General features: G+C 42.7%; 1 protein-coding gene across 2 annotated transcripts in view; it reads left to right on the top strand.

The window, feature by feature from the left end:
* Window positions 1-15,539, top strand: part of GRK6 (G protein-coupled receptor kinase 6) — a 1,979,509-nt gene that overhangs the window by 984,740 nt on the left and 979,230 nt on the right. For both annotated transcript variants that reach the window (XM_044069323.1, XM_044069324.1), the window contains exon 4: window positions 10,384-10,461. In XM_044069323.1, the coding sequence (XP_043925258.1) occupies window positions 10,384-10,461 (78 nt within the window). The remainder of the gene's footprint in view (window positions 1-10,383; window positions 10,462-15,539) is intronic.

Raw genomic sequence — 15,539 nt, 5'->3', positions numbered from 1 at the left:
AACAACTTCACTAATACATGTCTTGCTACCCAACCTGCTGTTTAGCCAAGTATCTATACCACATAGGATTTGAATGTCTAAGCATTGTGAATTATGAGATCTGATTGTATTCTATGCTCACATTTTCAGATACGTCTTTGCCAATCAGATGCAAGTCTGCACATTGTGTATATTTAGATCTGCCTGTATTCTTTGTCTATATTTTTCTAAACCTGTCTGCCTGAGTTTATCACTCAGTGATGTATGTACTGTCTCTTTTTTGGTATGCGGAGCTTTTCTCCTCGGGCCTCTGCTGAAAATGGACATATATCCAGTAGCACTATCCCGGTCAACAAATGTAAAATAAATAAATAAGTGCCTTTTGAAATGTCTTTGGATGTTTATTTGCACTTTGATATGACTAGCTCTGCTGGAGGCATCACACAACTAAGACAGTTAATCAGAGCTGTATTTGTTATAAATAAATGTCTCCAATGTCTTATTATCAATTTTCCATCATCACTTTGAACAACATATGTGCTGAAGTGCACACACTGTTTCACAGCCAATCCTCTTGGCTGAATCTTTGTAGACCTGTTGTCTCATCCGGTCCCCTTGTTTGAAAGAAGAGTGACGTCTTTTTTTTTTAAATATTCTTTTTGCACCTATTCCTGCCAGTCATCAAGCCACCCCCCCCCCACCTAACTAGACTTATGCCAGTTAATCTCTCCATGTTGGGGAATCCACAGAACCATGGAGGTGAGCTCTGTCTAGAGGGACAATCATTTAGGCAGCCACGAGGGTTGCATGGTATTGTCTTCACTAGCATCCCTGCTGTGAGAACATATTGAATGATATAACTGCATTCTCTTGGGTGGCAGGCAAAGCTACTCTCATGACTGTTGGGATCAGGAGCACTGTTCAACTGTGAGCGCACATACCTCTATTTTTAATAATGACGTCTGTCAGCAGACTAACAGAAAGTAGCTTGGTGGGCTGAAAGCTTGTCCATATGAGGCTATGTACTGCTGCCCCTCCTCCAGGGGATTGTGACAGTATGTATTCTGCCCACCATCCTACAGAGCAGTAGAAAGTAAGATGGGAGATGAGAAGTTCATATTCAGATCAGGATGTAGCACAACCGATTTGATGTTTGCAATGAAGTATACAGTTGATAAGAAGCTAGAGATGAGAAAAGAGTACAACTGGACATTCCAAGACTTGGAGAAGTCGTATAGCAAGGTCCCAAGAAAGATGATTTGGGCAGTTCTGAAATGGTTCAAAGTCCCAGAACCATTGGTAGAATTAATATAGGCCGTGTACAAGGACCCAATGACATAAGTATGAAGTGTTCAGATTTATGGAAGGGTTCCCAATGGGTGTGAGTGCATCAGGGTTCACTTCTGAGCCCACTGCTGTTCATAATGGTGATGGACTACATTAAAAAACAGTTTGGAGGGTATAGATGAAAAAAGTTTTTTTTTTTTTTTGTATTCTGATGATGGAGTATTACAAACAGACTTCAGCAAATGATAAGGGAACGGAATGCAATACTGAAGGCACTTGGGATGAAACTGACTACAGATAAGATGGTTGTAACAACAGCAAATGGGGAAATCACTTCTAAGGACTGAGTCAGAATGGAAAATTATGGAACAGGTTAACAGCTTCAAGTATTTAGAAGGGTAACTGATGAGAGGGTAGTATGAATGAAGAAATTAAAGCTAGAATCAGAGTGGGTGCAGCCAGCTGGCCCAGAGTGTCAGGGGTAGTGTGTGACAGAAGAATGCCAAATAAGCTGAAAAGTAAGGTGGGCAGTAAAGGCAGAGCAGTTGAGGCTAGCAGTGATTGAGATGAAGTGCCTGAGACAGGTGATAGGATGCAGACTATATGACAGATGAAGAAATGAGGACGTTAGAGCAGAAGACAAAGTAGCTCTAATTGCAGAGAATGTAAAAAAAAAAAAAAAAAAAAAAAAACAGATTATGGTGGTTCAGGCACATGTGCAGAAAAGCAAAAGACAATCTGGTGAAGAAGATTTGGGCAGACAGGAAGAAAGAAAGAAGAAACAAGGACAATCCAGTAAAGAGATGGATGGATTGTGTGGGAGAAGACCTGCGATAGTCAGGCATGACTGTCAAAGAAGGGTGGAGAGTGGCATTGAATCAAATCGAGATGGTGGCAGTTGACACAATACCCCGACCCCATATAGAAAATGGAAAATATGGGGTTGCTGATGATGATTACATGTTATGTAACTCTAGAGCTCTTGCTGTACTTCTGAAATTGTAACACATCACAAGCACTTTTTTTTTAATCCATGGCAACATTTCTTTCCTTAGCTCATTAGACACTATTAATTTGCTAGTCTTGAACATCAAGCATTGTACTCATTTAAGCCCTATGGCATAGAGGGATCTATCCCCAACTATGACCCAGATGACATGTTTATCTAGCACAGGGAAGCTAGATAGACCAGGCATGAGAAGATGGGAACCTATGGCTAAATGCCCACTTGCCCATCCTTTGGGGAGGGAAATGGTTTGGCTGGCTGTACTGGTTGATGCCTGTAGGAATATGAGGGTAAATTCTGCAGTAACAAACTCAGACAGCCTGTTCTGCACAGCAGGGCATCACTTAGGCAGGCATTTTGCATATATATCAGCATGCATGTCCCTGTTGTGAAGAAGCAGTTGGGGAGCTTGTAAGCTGTTGACAGGAGCAAGTATGGGACATCTGTATTACAAGCCTGACCACTCACTAACACCTGACTTGGCTTCAATGGCTAGGCTAGTTAGGCTTTTCTCCTGTTTAGGGAATGAATGAGCTATAGAAATCTCACCATGTCAGAGGAACAAATGCCTCTGGCATTCATCATGTAGGAAGAATGAATGGGTGCGTGCAGGGGAGCCAGTGGTCAAGGTCACGTACACAGATGGTATGGAGAACACTGTGTACAGTTGATTTCTTTGATTGAAAATTTTCTTTGATTGAAAAGTATGTCTATATTTCTTTCCTCATTGCTGATTTTTGCTGTAGCCACTTATCAGAACATCTGCATGTCCACATCACTGCCAGCTCAGTATTGAAACTTTTTAAGATTTTTTTTTTTAGCTATGGAATTATTTAATTATTGTCCGGTTCATCTCCAAGCAAATCATTTGTTGCATGTGTTATGTCTGCTCTGTGTATCTTTTTTTCTTGCCTTATTCTTCACAGCTAAGTCATAAGTTCTTTGTTCACCATAATATTCTGTGCAGTTTTGTGGTACCTTGTCTTCTGCCTTTTAAATGTACTCTGTAATGGCTTGTGATAAGTTTTTAGCAATACTCCCTACCCACACGCATACATATATGCATACACATATGGAACGTTTTACAACTATATACAATGACAGGTTGCTCATAGTCGGTAGTGGTGTATGGCCATTCTTAATGGTTGGAGTGATCGGTCTAGTTAATTCTGATAACAAGTGAGACTATGACATGCTAAATAGCCATCTGGCACTGTGCAGTCATCTTCACTTTCTTACAGAGAAAAGCAGCTTTCAGCCACATGAGATTGAGCAATAACAGACTGGTCTAGGCAGCATGCATGCTACACTGACTGAATCAGTGTGCATCTATCCTTGGCTGATAGGCTTAAGTAATCTGTTGAACCTCTTCCATGATAGATACCAGAGATGTCAGTTATTCCTTATGAGTGAGACATTTCTAGTAAGTTCATTGCATAAGCTTCCATTAGGTCTCTGCTCATTGTACATTCAACACATTGCTGCCATCAGTTGGATAGTTTAGTGCAAGACTTTTCTGCACTGGCCACACAGCCATAGCCTCCCTACAAGAGGATGCCTTGGCTACAGATGGGGTGCCAACATGACAGTGCTGAGTAATATGTGTAGTTTAGTGGGTGACCCCCTTTGGTGGAAAGTGAACCATCCTGACAGGAGTTTTATTTCCTTTCCTGTCTGCAAAGGTCACCCTGGAAGTACTGTTGTCTATTCTCCTTAATCTCCATGGTCTATTTTTTCTCTATTATTATCTCTCCTTGATAATATAGCATTATTTATCTGTGTTAATATCTCCATAGTTATGCACATACATAAAAGTTTTTGGTCGATAGACATATCAGTATCCTCTGTTATTACAAATGTGTATAAACCTTAGTCTATATATGTAAAACTGATGTATTAAGAACTCTGTATGTATTACACTATATCTACATGTTACTTCTCTGTTGTAATGTTTTGATATTTTGTACAGTTGTCCTGTTGTAAATGTGGAGCTTTTCTCCCCAAACCTCTGCTGAAAAAGGAACTTTATCTAGTCGGACTTTCCTGGTAAACAAATGTAAAATAAATAAATAATAAAATCTTTCAATGGAGTTTTGGTTTGAAGACTTGAATATTTGGAGAAGCTGCCTCTTCTGACCAAAGAAGCCAGCCTTGCCCTCCTGCAATGTGGGGCAATCAAACCTAGGCCAGGAACCCACAGTGATACCTGTGAAATCTGACATGTTTCTTCTGTTTGCACTCCTTGTCCACTGGCACTGGAGACAACACCCAATCCCTGGGCATGGACCAGGAGAGAAAGAGGATAAAAAAAAGCCTGGATGTCTCTAAAGGGCAGATCACTTGACTTGTTTGGGAGTGACGGATGCAAGTAGATGGGTTCTCAAGCTCCAGCAGAGAATGGGCCTGGGTTGGGTTTCTGCCCTTCTGCTAGGCTTTATAAGGGCCTCAGGGCCAATAGCCTAGTAACTTCCTATGATCCTAAGACCATCTTGGAATATAACCACTTATCAGATGTGGAGACCTGCTGAATTTAAGCATATTGCTAAATGGAGGGGAAAAAAACTGTTCCTCATAAATGACGAGTGAAGAGAAAAAATAAAAACTAACCATGATTCCCTCAGTAATAGCAAGTGAAGATGGAAAAGCCAAAGCACTCAATACCCATATGGGAGATGGGCAATTAGGAGATGTGTTATACAGAAGTTAGTCATCATGGCTCCAGCCCTGGGACCCAAGTCCCTGTTATCAAAGTTCATCCTGCCAATGGTGTGAGGCTTGTAGTGGCTGCCAGAATCGGGTGGTCTTAGACTTGGCATGTTTATGAATAAAAAGTAGGTGTTTAAATTCCATCTAAGACTAAACACTTGCACAAGATTGATAGTAACTGCAGTAAGAGAAAATTGAAACAAGCTTTGATAGGAGAGCTCAAGAGGGAGTTAAACTCTTCAGTTAAATGGGTGAGTTGTGTGAAGTCATTATGGAGGATTCAACTTGACAGCCCCATCAGCCACCTAGGATGGTGGTTCCATCTCCCCCTCTGAAGAGTAGAGGGTCTGCCTCGGACAAACCAGACATTTTTGGGTCCATTTCTTCCACAATGGTGCACTGTGATTGGCTCTGGGTTGGTTGGGAAGGCAGTAGTGAAGATTGCACCAGTCTGTTGAGGGGAGAGTTAAGCATGTGGCAGCAGCTCTCGCTACACCTCGGTGTCATGATAGACAACGACTGCTGCACCCCCCCTCAACCCTCATATTTCTTTTTCTTATAATTTTTATAATGACAGCCATCAAATTTAATTGGCATACACTTCAAAAGATAATGTATCTTTACAAGAAATCCCGAGTGACTTTTTTGTCCACTGGAGAAGGCATTTTCACTGCTGCAGTTATCTGTTCAGCATCTGATTTCATACTTTCAGTCATTAAGGCCTTGACCCACATACTTTAGTACTTTAGGTTGAAGTTTGCATTTTGTTCAGCTTGAGGATGTTCTGTCTCTCTCTAGTAATTCACTCAGTTTTACGTCATTTGTTCCTATTCTGACTTCACAGTAGTATTTTTATCTGCTACACTGACACCATCAGACCCACTGATTATCTGAACAGCAGCTATCTGAAACAGTTCAGCTGCTGCTGATAGTAATAAATGGAAGTCTTAAACTCTTTGTCTTCCCATAGGCGGTGTAGAAATACACTGTTTAGAACATTTTTGATGTAGCTTTCATTTGTACTCTTGATACTCACTTTTATTGAGTTGGGGGATCTGGAACCTATCCTATCAATCGGCAGACATAAGTCAGAAAGCAAATCCCAATCGGCAGACATAAGTCAGAAAGCAAATCCCAATCGGCAGACGTAAGTCAGAAAGCAAATCCAGGATGGAATGCCAATCAGTCTTTGGTTTACTTCAAACAACAAAAAATATTGCTTCTGTTATGGGAGACCCAAGTTCAGTTGTATGAAGCAGATTGTGCTCTCTTTTTCAACTTTAAAAAGAATATATAGGTCAGTGTAAAGATGGTTTTATATGGTTTTGCAACAGTAATCACGCTTTTAATCCATTAAGCCGACTCACCGTGTTTCTTAAGTACATCAGTGCTCTCCATGCTGTTAAGTTCCTTCTCATTTATTTTCCTCAGTGCTACTAGGATTTTTCTTGAGTCTGTCTGTGTATTTTAAGCAGTCTAAACCAGTTAAGTAATTCTTTACATTTTAATTAAACAACACATCAGTCTGCACACTTTCTTGATCCACATTGCAGCTGTGCATTCATTTTGTGACTTGTTTTCACCTTGCCAGGCCTCCTAATCACCAGAAACTGATGGAGCACTCGCAGTATCATCTATCTGGAATTGTTTTTGTATTTTTTATTTTCACTTGTAAACACTTTCTGATCCTCTGGCTTATATGACTGGAATATGTGCGCACTATAAACAACACTGGCTTTTTACTTTCTTTCAAACTCAGGCCTTTAAAATTTGTTATTAATTTTAAACAAGAAACATCTGTATTGAATTATCACTTACAATGTAATTTATGTGAATGAAAACAAAACATATTGACAAAGTTTCAGTTGAAAACATTGTACATCTTCTGTACAGTCATTGTCAGTCAAGCATTACAAAGCTCATTCAATTCCTTCCTTTCCTTAAATCTCTTTCCTCCTCCAAAACATCATTCTGTATGCATTGTTCCCACAGTTCCCATTATTTCTATGTAATTTGCTCCTCTCTTTTCTAAAGATCCAATTTCCAGTTATTTTAGGCTTCAAACTTTTAAGCAGACATTACTGCATTGTCTAGTTTTAACACCACAGTTCAATTTAAACTTTTCTTCCCTGACTTCCAGCTGATTCTCTACTGGCATCATTTTGTTGTTTATTATAGCACATTATTTAAATTGTGTACATTCTTAACCCAAATTTTGATCACAAATATAAATTTATATGACTTTGTGCCAGTACACGCAAGCTCAATAAAAAAAACCTCATTTTGCATTCCGCAGCCGCATCATGATCATTTCTCACATATAATCATATTTTTTCCTCATTCTTAAAGCCACACCTTGTACAGAATTTAGCAACAATGTATCTAATTTTTCCGTGTTGCCAAGTCTTGTACAACTCATTTTGCTCTGTTGACTGTCTAGCATGCAGCTTCAGACATTTTAAACTCTTCTGTAAGCTGTTGACTGTGTCAAAGTATTTTCACTCAGTTGCACATCCTTCTGTTTATTAAATCTGGTTCTCAGTAGTTTGTCCCTTATCTAATCATTTGTGATACCACATACAGTTTTGTGTCCTGCAAATGAATCATGTAACTCATCAAATTCGTAGTCTTTTGATTATTGTCTGTTTATCTTTTGTTGAATGGGTTAGTCCCACTAGCTTGATGACCTGCTTTCAGAGGAAGACCCAAGGTTGTATTTTTACTACTAGGAGAAATTTGTCCAGGGCATTGGGGAATTTCCACTATCCTTTCGATAGGTGCCATGGGATCTTTTGCATCCACCTGAGCTACCACCAACTGAAGCAGTGTGGGCCATGGTTTAACGTTCATCTCATCCAAAGGCTGGCACATTTAGGAGTGCAGCACCCCCTGTTACTGCACTGCAGTGTCAGCAATTTTGAAAATGAATCCAATTGTCTGATGTATGCCCCTATGGCTGTGATTTAGTATCAGCAAGTATGAAATTTAATCAAATTGCCTGGAGTGGGAAATGAACCCACAGCCTTCTAGTCTTCATTTACCAAAGGTAACCTGTTGTTACTTCAGTTAACATGAGCATCAGTAGTTTCAATGGAATGTTGTGACCTTAGGAATAGCAAATAGGTAGGTATATGACATATTTTTCTTTGGTTACCAGTAACTCAGAGTACTGTTTTGATAAGTCACAAGTTTCAGTCTCATTCCACCTCAAAATTCAAATGTATTATAAACTTTCAGGACTCATTCCCTTGTGACTTGTAGAAACATATAGCATTGTAGTCTTTTATGCTTCCTGGGTATTTTCTTCACAGCTAAAAGAATAAATCAAATTTCTCTATCAACAATTTTCAGTTCTTTGGTAAATTCTGGAGAGAGATGCCTTTCTGACTAAATTTGCATAATTCCTCAAAAGAAAGATCAAAATAAAGATATATCGATTTATTTGTGATTAAATACTCAAATAATGAGACAGATATAGATAGCCTAAGCCAGCTAGAACTGCTGTGGTGGTGCTGCGGTAGCGTTGTCGTCTCACAGTTAGACGTTGCTCGTTCGATTCTCAGAGCGTCTTCTGTGTGGCGACAGACATGCGTGAACGGGCATTCCTTCGTTGAAGGTTGTGCGTTAGGCCCGGCAAGCCAGCACGTAAAACTCTACTGCCAATCATTAGCGGACCGGAGTTCGGCTGTGGCGACCCCTAACCGGGAAAAAGCCGAAATACACAAACAATTATCAGCTACTTTCACACTTCACAGTGCATATAGGATGCAAGACCACATGATGTACATTTGGGAGCACTGAATGAGGCTGAAGTTCTCTTAAAAATACACACATATAGTACAGGTAGCAGAGTTTGTAAACCATGAATTGCCAAATGTATTAAATTCCATCGGGGAAGATAAAGTACAGGACTTTGTTGGGTATGATGAGGGCCATTTTACTGAAACACGTTTACATCTTGTGTTGCAGAAATGTCTCTTGTAATAGATGTGCGTCCTACTGTCAAAAGGAATTGTACCATTTCTTTATTCAAGATTTGAGATGGACAGTATATAGTCTCATTCTCCAGCAGTGACTCTTGTCATTTTAGAGCTTTCAGTGATGCATTGTCTGAGATTCAGTCTGTCATTCAGACTTGATGAAGGGTTTCCAGTAAAGCTAAAACAGTTATGTATCATTGTTAAAGGTATGAGAGAAATTTCTCCAGGATTCCCTCTCAACTGTACATTTGCACAGAATGTCTAGATTGTTACCTCAGATGTAAAATTTGGCAAATCATTGAGGTTTAAAGTCACTAAATAATGACAGACATTTGATTTTCAGACTTCATATCATTCAGAAAATGCATGCTAATGTAAAAACAGTTATTCTGAAAACTTTCTGTGTATACAAGTTCAGTATTTAAAATATATCCCAGATATTGCATCTTTCTTCCCCCATTAGTTTGGGCTTTGTCCATAATTCTTGTGCTAAGAGGTAGAGAGGTGTCTCCTGGTTAGTGTGTTCCAACTTTCAAGGTATCTTTTCCATTAACTAATTTCGACCAAGTTGGTGTTTTGTGTATGTATTGAATTCATAGTCTTAACAGGATTTCTGTTCTGTCCTCAAAATTGCTGGGTATAGTTGGCTTCAGTGGAGAAATGTTTAAAGGAAAGCAAAACCCCAGTATCATAAATGTTGAGTTTGTAGGCCATGGATGAGGCATATGATGGACTGTTCTGACTGCTTAATTTGATAGATGTGATCTAATTAGTTTTCACTAATTAGGTTTTAAGTATCCGTATTGGAATTCATAGTAATCTGTCCTTGCTTCCTGCTTATTGGTTGGACAGTCAAATAGACCCCACATTTGTATATTGGACTTAATGGAATATGCAGTGCAAGTTTTATAGACTGTGATATATGGATTCTTCTTTTAACAAGCTTTTGCATTTGCTTATATTAAACTAGTTTGGTGTAATATATGCAGTAACGGGTATATGAGTGGCACTCTAAAGCATTTGTTATGTCTACTTGCTTTGAATGTTTGCTGTTTATATACAATGTGTCCAACAGTGTGTTTATAATAGAATCAATCATTACAGTATTTGACAGGAATATTTGCAGACGATTAAATATATATGTATATTATGTGACCTGCTGGCTTCATTCGACTGATGTTGATTATGGTGTAGTTGGATGATTGAGGAGCAGGAGAGAGAGGTAGGGATAGCTTAACTGCAGTGATCAGTGTTCTGTAAGAACAAACTTGTGGAAGATTTATAGTATTTTGAAATGCATTTGGTCATTCCAGGGACTTTGGCTTAAATGATAGCTTGAGTTAACAGTTCTGACAGAATACATTCTAATTAAAATAATTACTTTCTTACCTGTAAACTAATGCTGGCTGTACTTTCTTTCTGTAGGCAGAGTATGAAGTAACACCAGATGAGAAGAGGAAAGAATGTGGTCTTCGAGTAATAGAGAAATATTTAAACCAGACGGTAAGTGAAGTTAAATTAAGATGCTCATCTCTGCCTTTTCTGTCACACCTTACGTAATGTCTTTACCCTTTCTACTGAGAGCTTTACAGCTCCCTGTAATTACTACATGCGTCTCAGCTAGAAAACTTGTATTTGTACTTACCCTGTCCCTTGTCTGACTTGTTTCTGTGACTATCATCCATCAGCTTCTTCCAGTAGACTTAGCAGTAATTACTTGCCTTACTGTAGGAATGCTAAATAGGTACAGTTGTCCTCTTATAACTGTATTCATGTATTATAGAAGCACTGTTGTGTGATATATATGCAGTATTGCACTTGCTAAAATTTTCTGCATTAAACTTTAGATGTTAAGTTGTCAATCTCGCCTTCATTCTTGCTTGATGGGTTCGGAGCCGATCTTCTGCTCCGACTCGGCACTTGCTAAGCTCGAGAGTCACTTTTACCAGCTCGAGGCAGCCCCATATCCCATGATGCAAGGCGGTAAGTACCCAGATGCCGCTTCGCTGATGAGGTCCTCCTTTTACCAGCTCCTGGTAAGTGATTTATACATTACTGTTTTTGCCCCTTTTTCTTCTTAAACTTTATTTCTAATAGTTTTAGTCTAGTTTTAGTCCCATTCTGACTAGAATTTCCCTGTCTCCTTAAAACTTTTAGTCAGACCTTCTCCCATCCCATCCCCCCCCCCCTTGTTAGGGTGTGTGTGTGTTTATTGACAGATTAGTCTTTCCTTTTGGGATAATATAATAATAATTTCTTGGACAGGTGTTGTGTGTGTGTATTTTTTACACCATGTCTAAAGAAAGGGTCTCAGGCTTTAAGAAGTGTGACTCGTGCTGTCAGAAGATGTCTCTGACAGACGGTCACACTTCTTGCCTTTACTGCCTGGGGCCTCTTCACCTGCAGGACTCCTGTGCTATTTGTCATTCTTTTAGCCAGAGAGTCCTGCAGGAGAGAAGAAATAAATTGATTTTGAGGGGCCTTCTTGAGCCGGAGGGCTCTCCGGCTAAGTCGGCTCCATCTAAGACTTCTAAGTCTTCCAAGGCCCAGGCTTCTGTGTCCAAGCCTGCGGCCTCGGCACCGACTCTTTCAGAGTCGAGATCGGCTCCGGCTGGAGCCGATTCTGGTCTGCACAAACCATCGGTGCCGATTCTGGTTTGAACACTTCGGTGTCGGCTCCGATCGGTTCCGATCACCATGTGGCTCAGGCTTCGGTGTCGGCGCCGATCGGCTCCGACACCCTTACATTTATGTCTGTATCGGCTCCGGCCGGAGCCGATGCATCGAAACTTTCTGTCGGAGCCGAGAAGTTGTCGGCTCCGACAGCTTCTATGGTTTCGTCGGCTCCGATGGTTCCTTCGAGGAAGAGGTCTAGGTCCCCTTCCTTGGAGCCGATACTCTCGGCTCCGGCTTCTCCTCTCCTCTCGGAACGGAGCCATCGGAGCCGATCTTCCAGGTCATCCAGACTTTCTGACCATGATTTAGAGAGAGTGGTCAGTAGATTATTAAAATCACAGGCACTGGCCCAAATGCTACATAGTCCGTCTCAACAGATGACTATTAGTCCACACCCCATTGCAGTTCCTCCTTCGACTCTACCCCAGAGTTTGGAGGTGGAGTCTTCGGGAATAGTTTCTGCTACGGCTGAGGGACAGATACCCCCTTCTGCTCCTTCACCTTCCTTAGAGGGATTCGGTGGTCGGGCTTCCCTGGTCTCCTCCGAGGGGGTGAGTGGCATCGGACCCTTGTCCGACCCCACTCTCCCCCTTGGAGCCTCGGCCTTGGTGAGCTCGGCTCCGACATCTGCCTCGGAGCCTTCCCTTTCGGTGGGTCCTGGAGTTCCTGGCTCTTCGGAACGGGTTCTCTCGGACCTCCTTGGGAGGGGAGCCTTCGAGGTGATGAAGAGTGTGCTGGCCACTGGACTCAGCCAGCAGTCTGTTCCCTTAGCTCCTCCCTCTATGGTGCCTGTCGACATCTCTGCCACTTCTCTTGCTCCCGGACCCAGAGATCCTCCGCCTCAGGTTTCCCCACTGGGAAGAACCCCCTCTTCCGAGGATTCTCCTGATTTGTCAGGAGATGCTCCGCGGAAGAGGACCTGTAAGAGGAAACACGTAGACTCCCCCGAGTCTATCACTTCAGATACTGACTTAGATGAGTCAGAGGGATCCCCAAGATCCCCCTCTGAGGATGTCTCCTTCTCAGACATCCTAGAACTCCTTAGACAGAGGGGAAACTGGCCCACCAATAATCCCTCTGAGGATGAGTCAGTATACCTGGAAGCGTTTGGAAGTCGGCCCTCCACCTCCTGGGTGTCTCCGCCTTTCGACCCCCTTATGCAGGTTATTGCTCGAAAGGCGTGGGCTGCTCCTGACTCTGTAGAGCCAGTCCCTAGGAGGCCTTCTAAATTTATTACTGCCCCGTCGGACAAGCAATTCCTCACAAAAGGTGTCCCCGCTGATGCCATGGTGGTGGCGGCTGCCACTAAGAAGGAACTTGCAGATCCTTCCGTACCTGTCCATCCTCCTAATAAGGACTCTAGGACCATGGATAGATATGGTAAGTGGATGTTCTCTTCAGCGACCTTTGCTATGCGTCGCTGAACTATTATGTCACTTCACCAGACTCCAGAGGGATATCCTTAAGGAGCTAGGTGAAGTAGTACAGGATCCTACAGCTGCAGGGGCTCAAGAAAAAATTGCTTCGCAGCTAGGAACCCTTAATTCTATTGCTAACTACTCCATGCGACTGATATCATATGCTGCTGATGGAGCGAGTAGGGCCGCAGGTACAGGTGTGGCTCTTAGACGCCAAGCCTGGATGCGGCTCTGTAATTTTGCAGATCCCTTTAAGGCATCCTTCACAAACTCTCCCTTTGACGGGTCAGCTTTGTTTGGCCCTCAAGTGAAGGAAACGTTGACCAGGTGTGAGCAGGACGGCAAAACTCTTTCTGCCGTAGGAGTCCGTTTTTCCACCCCTTCTAGACCTTACCCCAAAGGGCAGAAGGGTGGCAAAATGTGGTTCCGCAAATCCCAAGGAGTCACGCCGGATTCACGTGGTCAGTTTACCCCTAGAGGCAGAGGGGGTAACAACAACAGACGCCGCTCTAGAGGCAGAGGGGGTCCACAAAACCAGGGAAGCAGAGAGCCTCTCTGACGAGCCCTTTCAGCATCCCTGAGATGTTGCCCGGCTGTCCGTCCTTGGAGGCAGTCGGGGGAAGACTATCGCTGTACCCAGAAGCCTGGCGTTCCCTCACTCAAGACAGATGGGTACAGTCGATCATATCCGAGGGTTACAAAATTCCTTTCGAGGAAAGTCCTTTCTATCACTCAAATTTCCTTCCAGATGTACCACCCGTTCTAAGGGAAATTGCAGAGTTAGAAGTTTTAAAACTACTGCAAAAAAGAGCCATTCAGCCAGTTACAACAGATCATTCAGAGCCCGGAATCTGCTCAAGGTTCTTTTTGGTCCCCAAAAAGACGGGAGACTGGAGACCAATATTGGATCTCAGCAGACTCAACAAGTCTGTGAGGAAGACAAGATTTCGAATGGTCACTCTTCAGTCAATTCTGCCCTTCTTACAGAAGGACAACTGGATGTGCTCAATAGATCTTCAGGATGCGTACTATCACATAAAAATTCACAGACGCTCCAGGAGATTTCTCTGCTTTCGGCTGGGGTCCAGTCATTTCCAGTTCAGAGCCCTGCCCTTTGGTCTCACTACAGCCCCCAGAGTGTTCACCAAGTGTATGGCAGTGGTCACGGCTCACCTGAGACGTCAAGGATTCCAGGTGTTTCCGTATCTCGACGACTGGCTCCTTTCAGCCACCACCAGGCATCAGCTTGTTCAAGCCAGGGATTACACAATAAATCTTTGTTCTCAATTGGGCATCTCGATCAACTCCGAAAAATCATCCTTATTGCCCTGCCAGTCTATTACTTTCATAGGCGCAAACTTAAATACTGTTCAGATGTCAGCTACCCTTACAGATCAAAGAATTTCAGACATTCAAAGTCACGTCAGGATCATTCTAGCCAACAAGAAGGTACAGGCCAGAATGGTTCTAAAGGTGTTAGGCCTCATGGCTGCGGCCATTACTCTTCTTCCCCTGGCTCGCTTCTACATGCGCCTTCTTCAATGGATGTTGTTCACTCAGTGGTCTTACCAACAACTTCCAATGCGTCACCAAATACTGGTGACACAGATTTGCAAGAATCATCTTGCTTGGTGGATCACTTCTCCCCAGATTCACCAAGGCAGACACTTTGTACCCCCATCCCCGGTAGCCACTGTCACCATGGATGCCTCCCTGATCGGGTGGGGGGGGTCATTATCAGGGCAGGATGGTTCATGGGACATGGCAACCTTTCGAATACCACCTGCACATAAATGTCCTAGAGATGAGAGCAGTGCTTTTAACGTTGCAAGCCCTCAACGACTTTCTTCCCGTAGGGACAATTGCAGTCCACACAGACAAACATGTCTGTAGTTTGGTATATCAACAAACAGGGCGGAACCAAGTCCTACCCCTTGTGTCGAGAAGTGCTCAGACTTTGGCAATGGGCGATCTCCTATCATCGGTTTCTGGTAGCAACGCACATCCCTGGGAAAACCAACATTTTAGCGGACAGATTGAGCAGAGCTATTCTCATGCCTCACGAGTGGTCTCTCAAGCAATCTATAGTGGAAGAGATTTTTCTGGAATGGGGTCGCCCATGTTGCGATCTTTTTGCTACTCCCCAAAACAGCAAATGCCCAGACTTCTTTTCTCTCTTCCCACTGCCAGGCCATCCCCCCAGAGACGCTCTGACCCAGGATTGGCCCCAGGGACTTCTTTATGCCTTTCCTCCTTTCCTCTGATCCCTCAAGTTATCCAGAAAGCAACCGTTTTGAGAGCCAAATTGATTCTCATTGCTCCTTATTGGCCTCGACAAATTTGGTTTCCGTTCCTCCATCGTCACCTTTTGGTGCAGCCGTGGCATCTGGACCCAGTGCCAGATCTTCTGATTCACCAATCCGGTCAGCTGCACCAGTCTATCCCTTCTCTCAACCTCACAGCATGGTTGCTCCACTTCCTTCCTTA

This window comes from Protopterus annectens, chromosome 4.part0, assembly GCF_019279795.1.
Source record: "Protopterus annectens isolate FY-2018-M chromosome 4.part0, PAN1.0, whole genome shotgun sequence".
Taxonomy (NCBI): domain Eukaryota; kingdom Metazoa; phylum Chordata; order Ceratodontiformes; family Protopteridae; genus Protopterus; species Protopterus annectens.
This window is presented reverse-complemented; position numbering and strand designations above follow the sequence as displayed.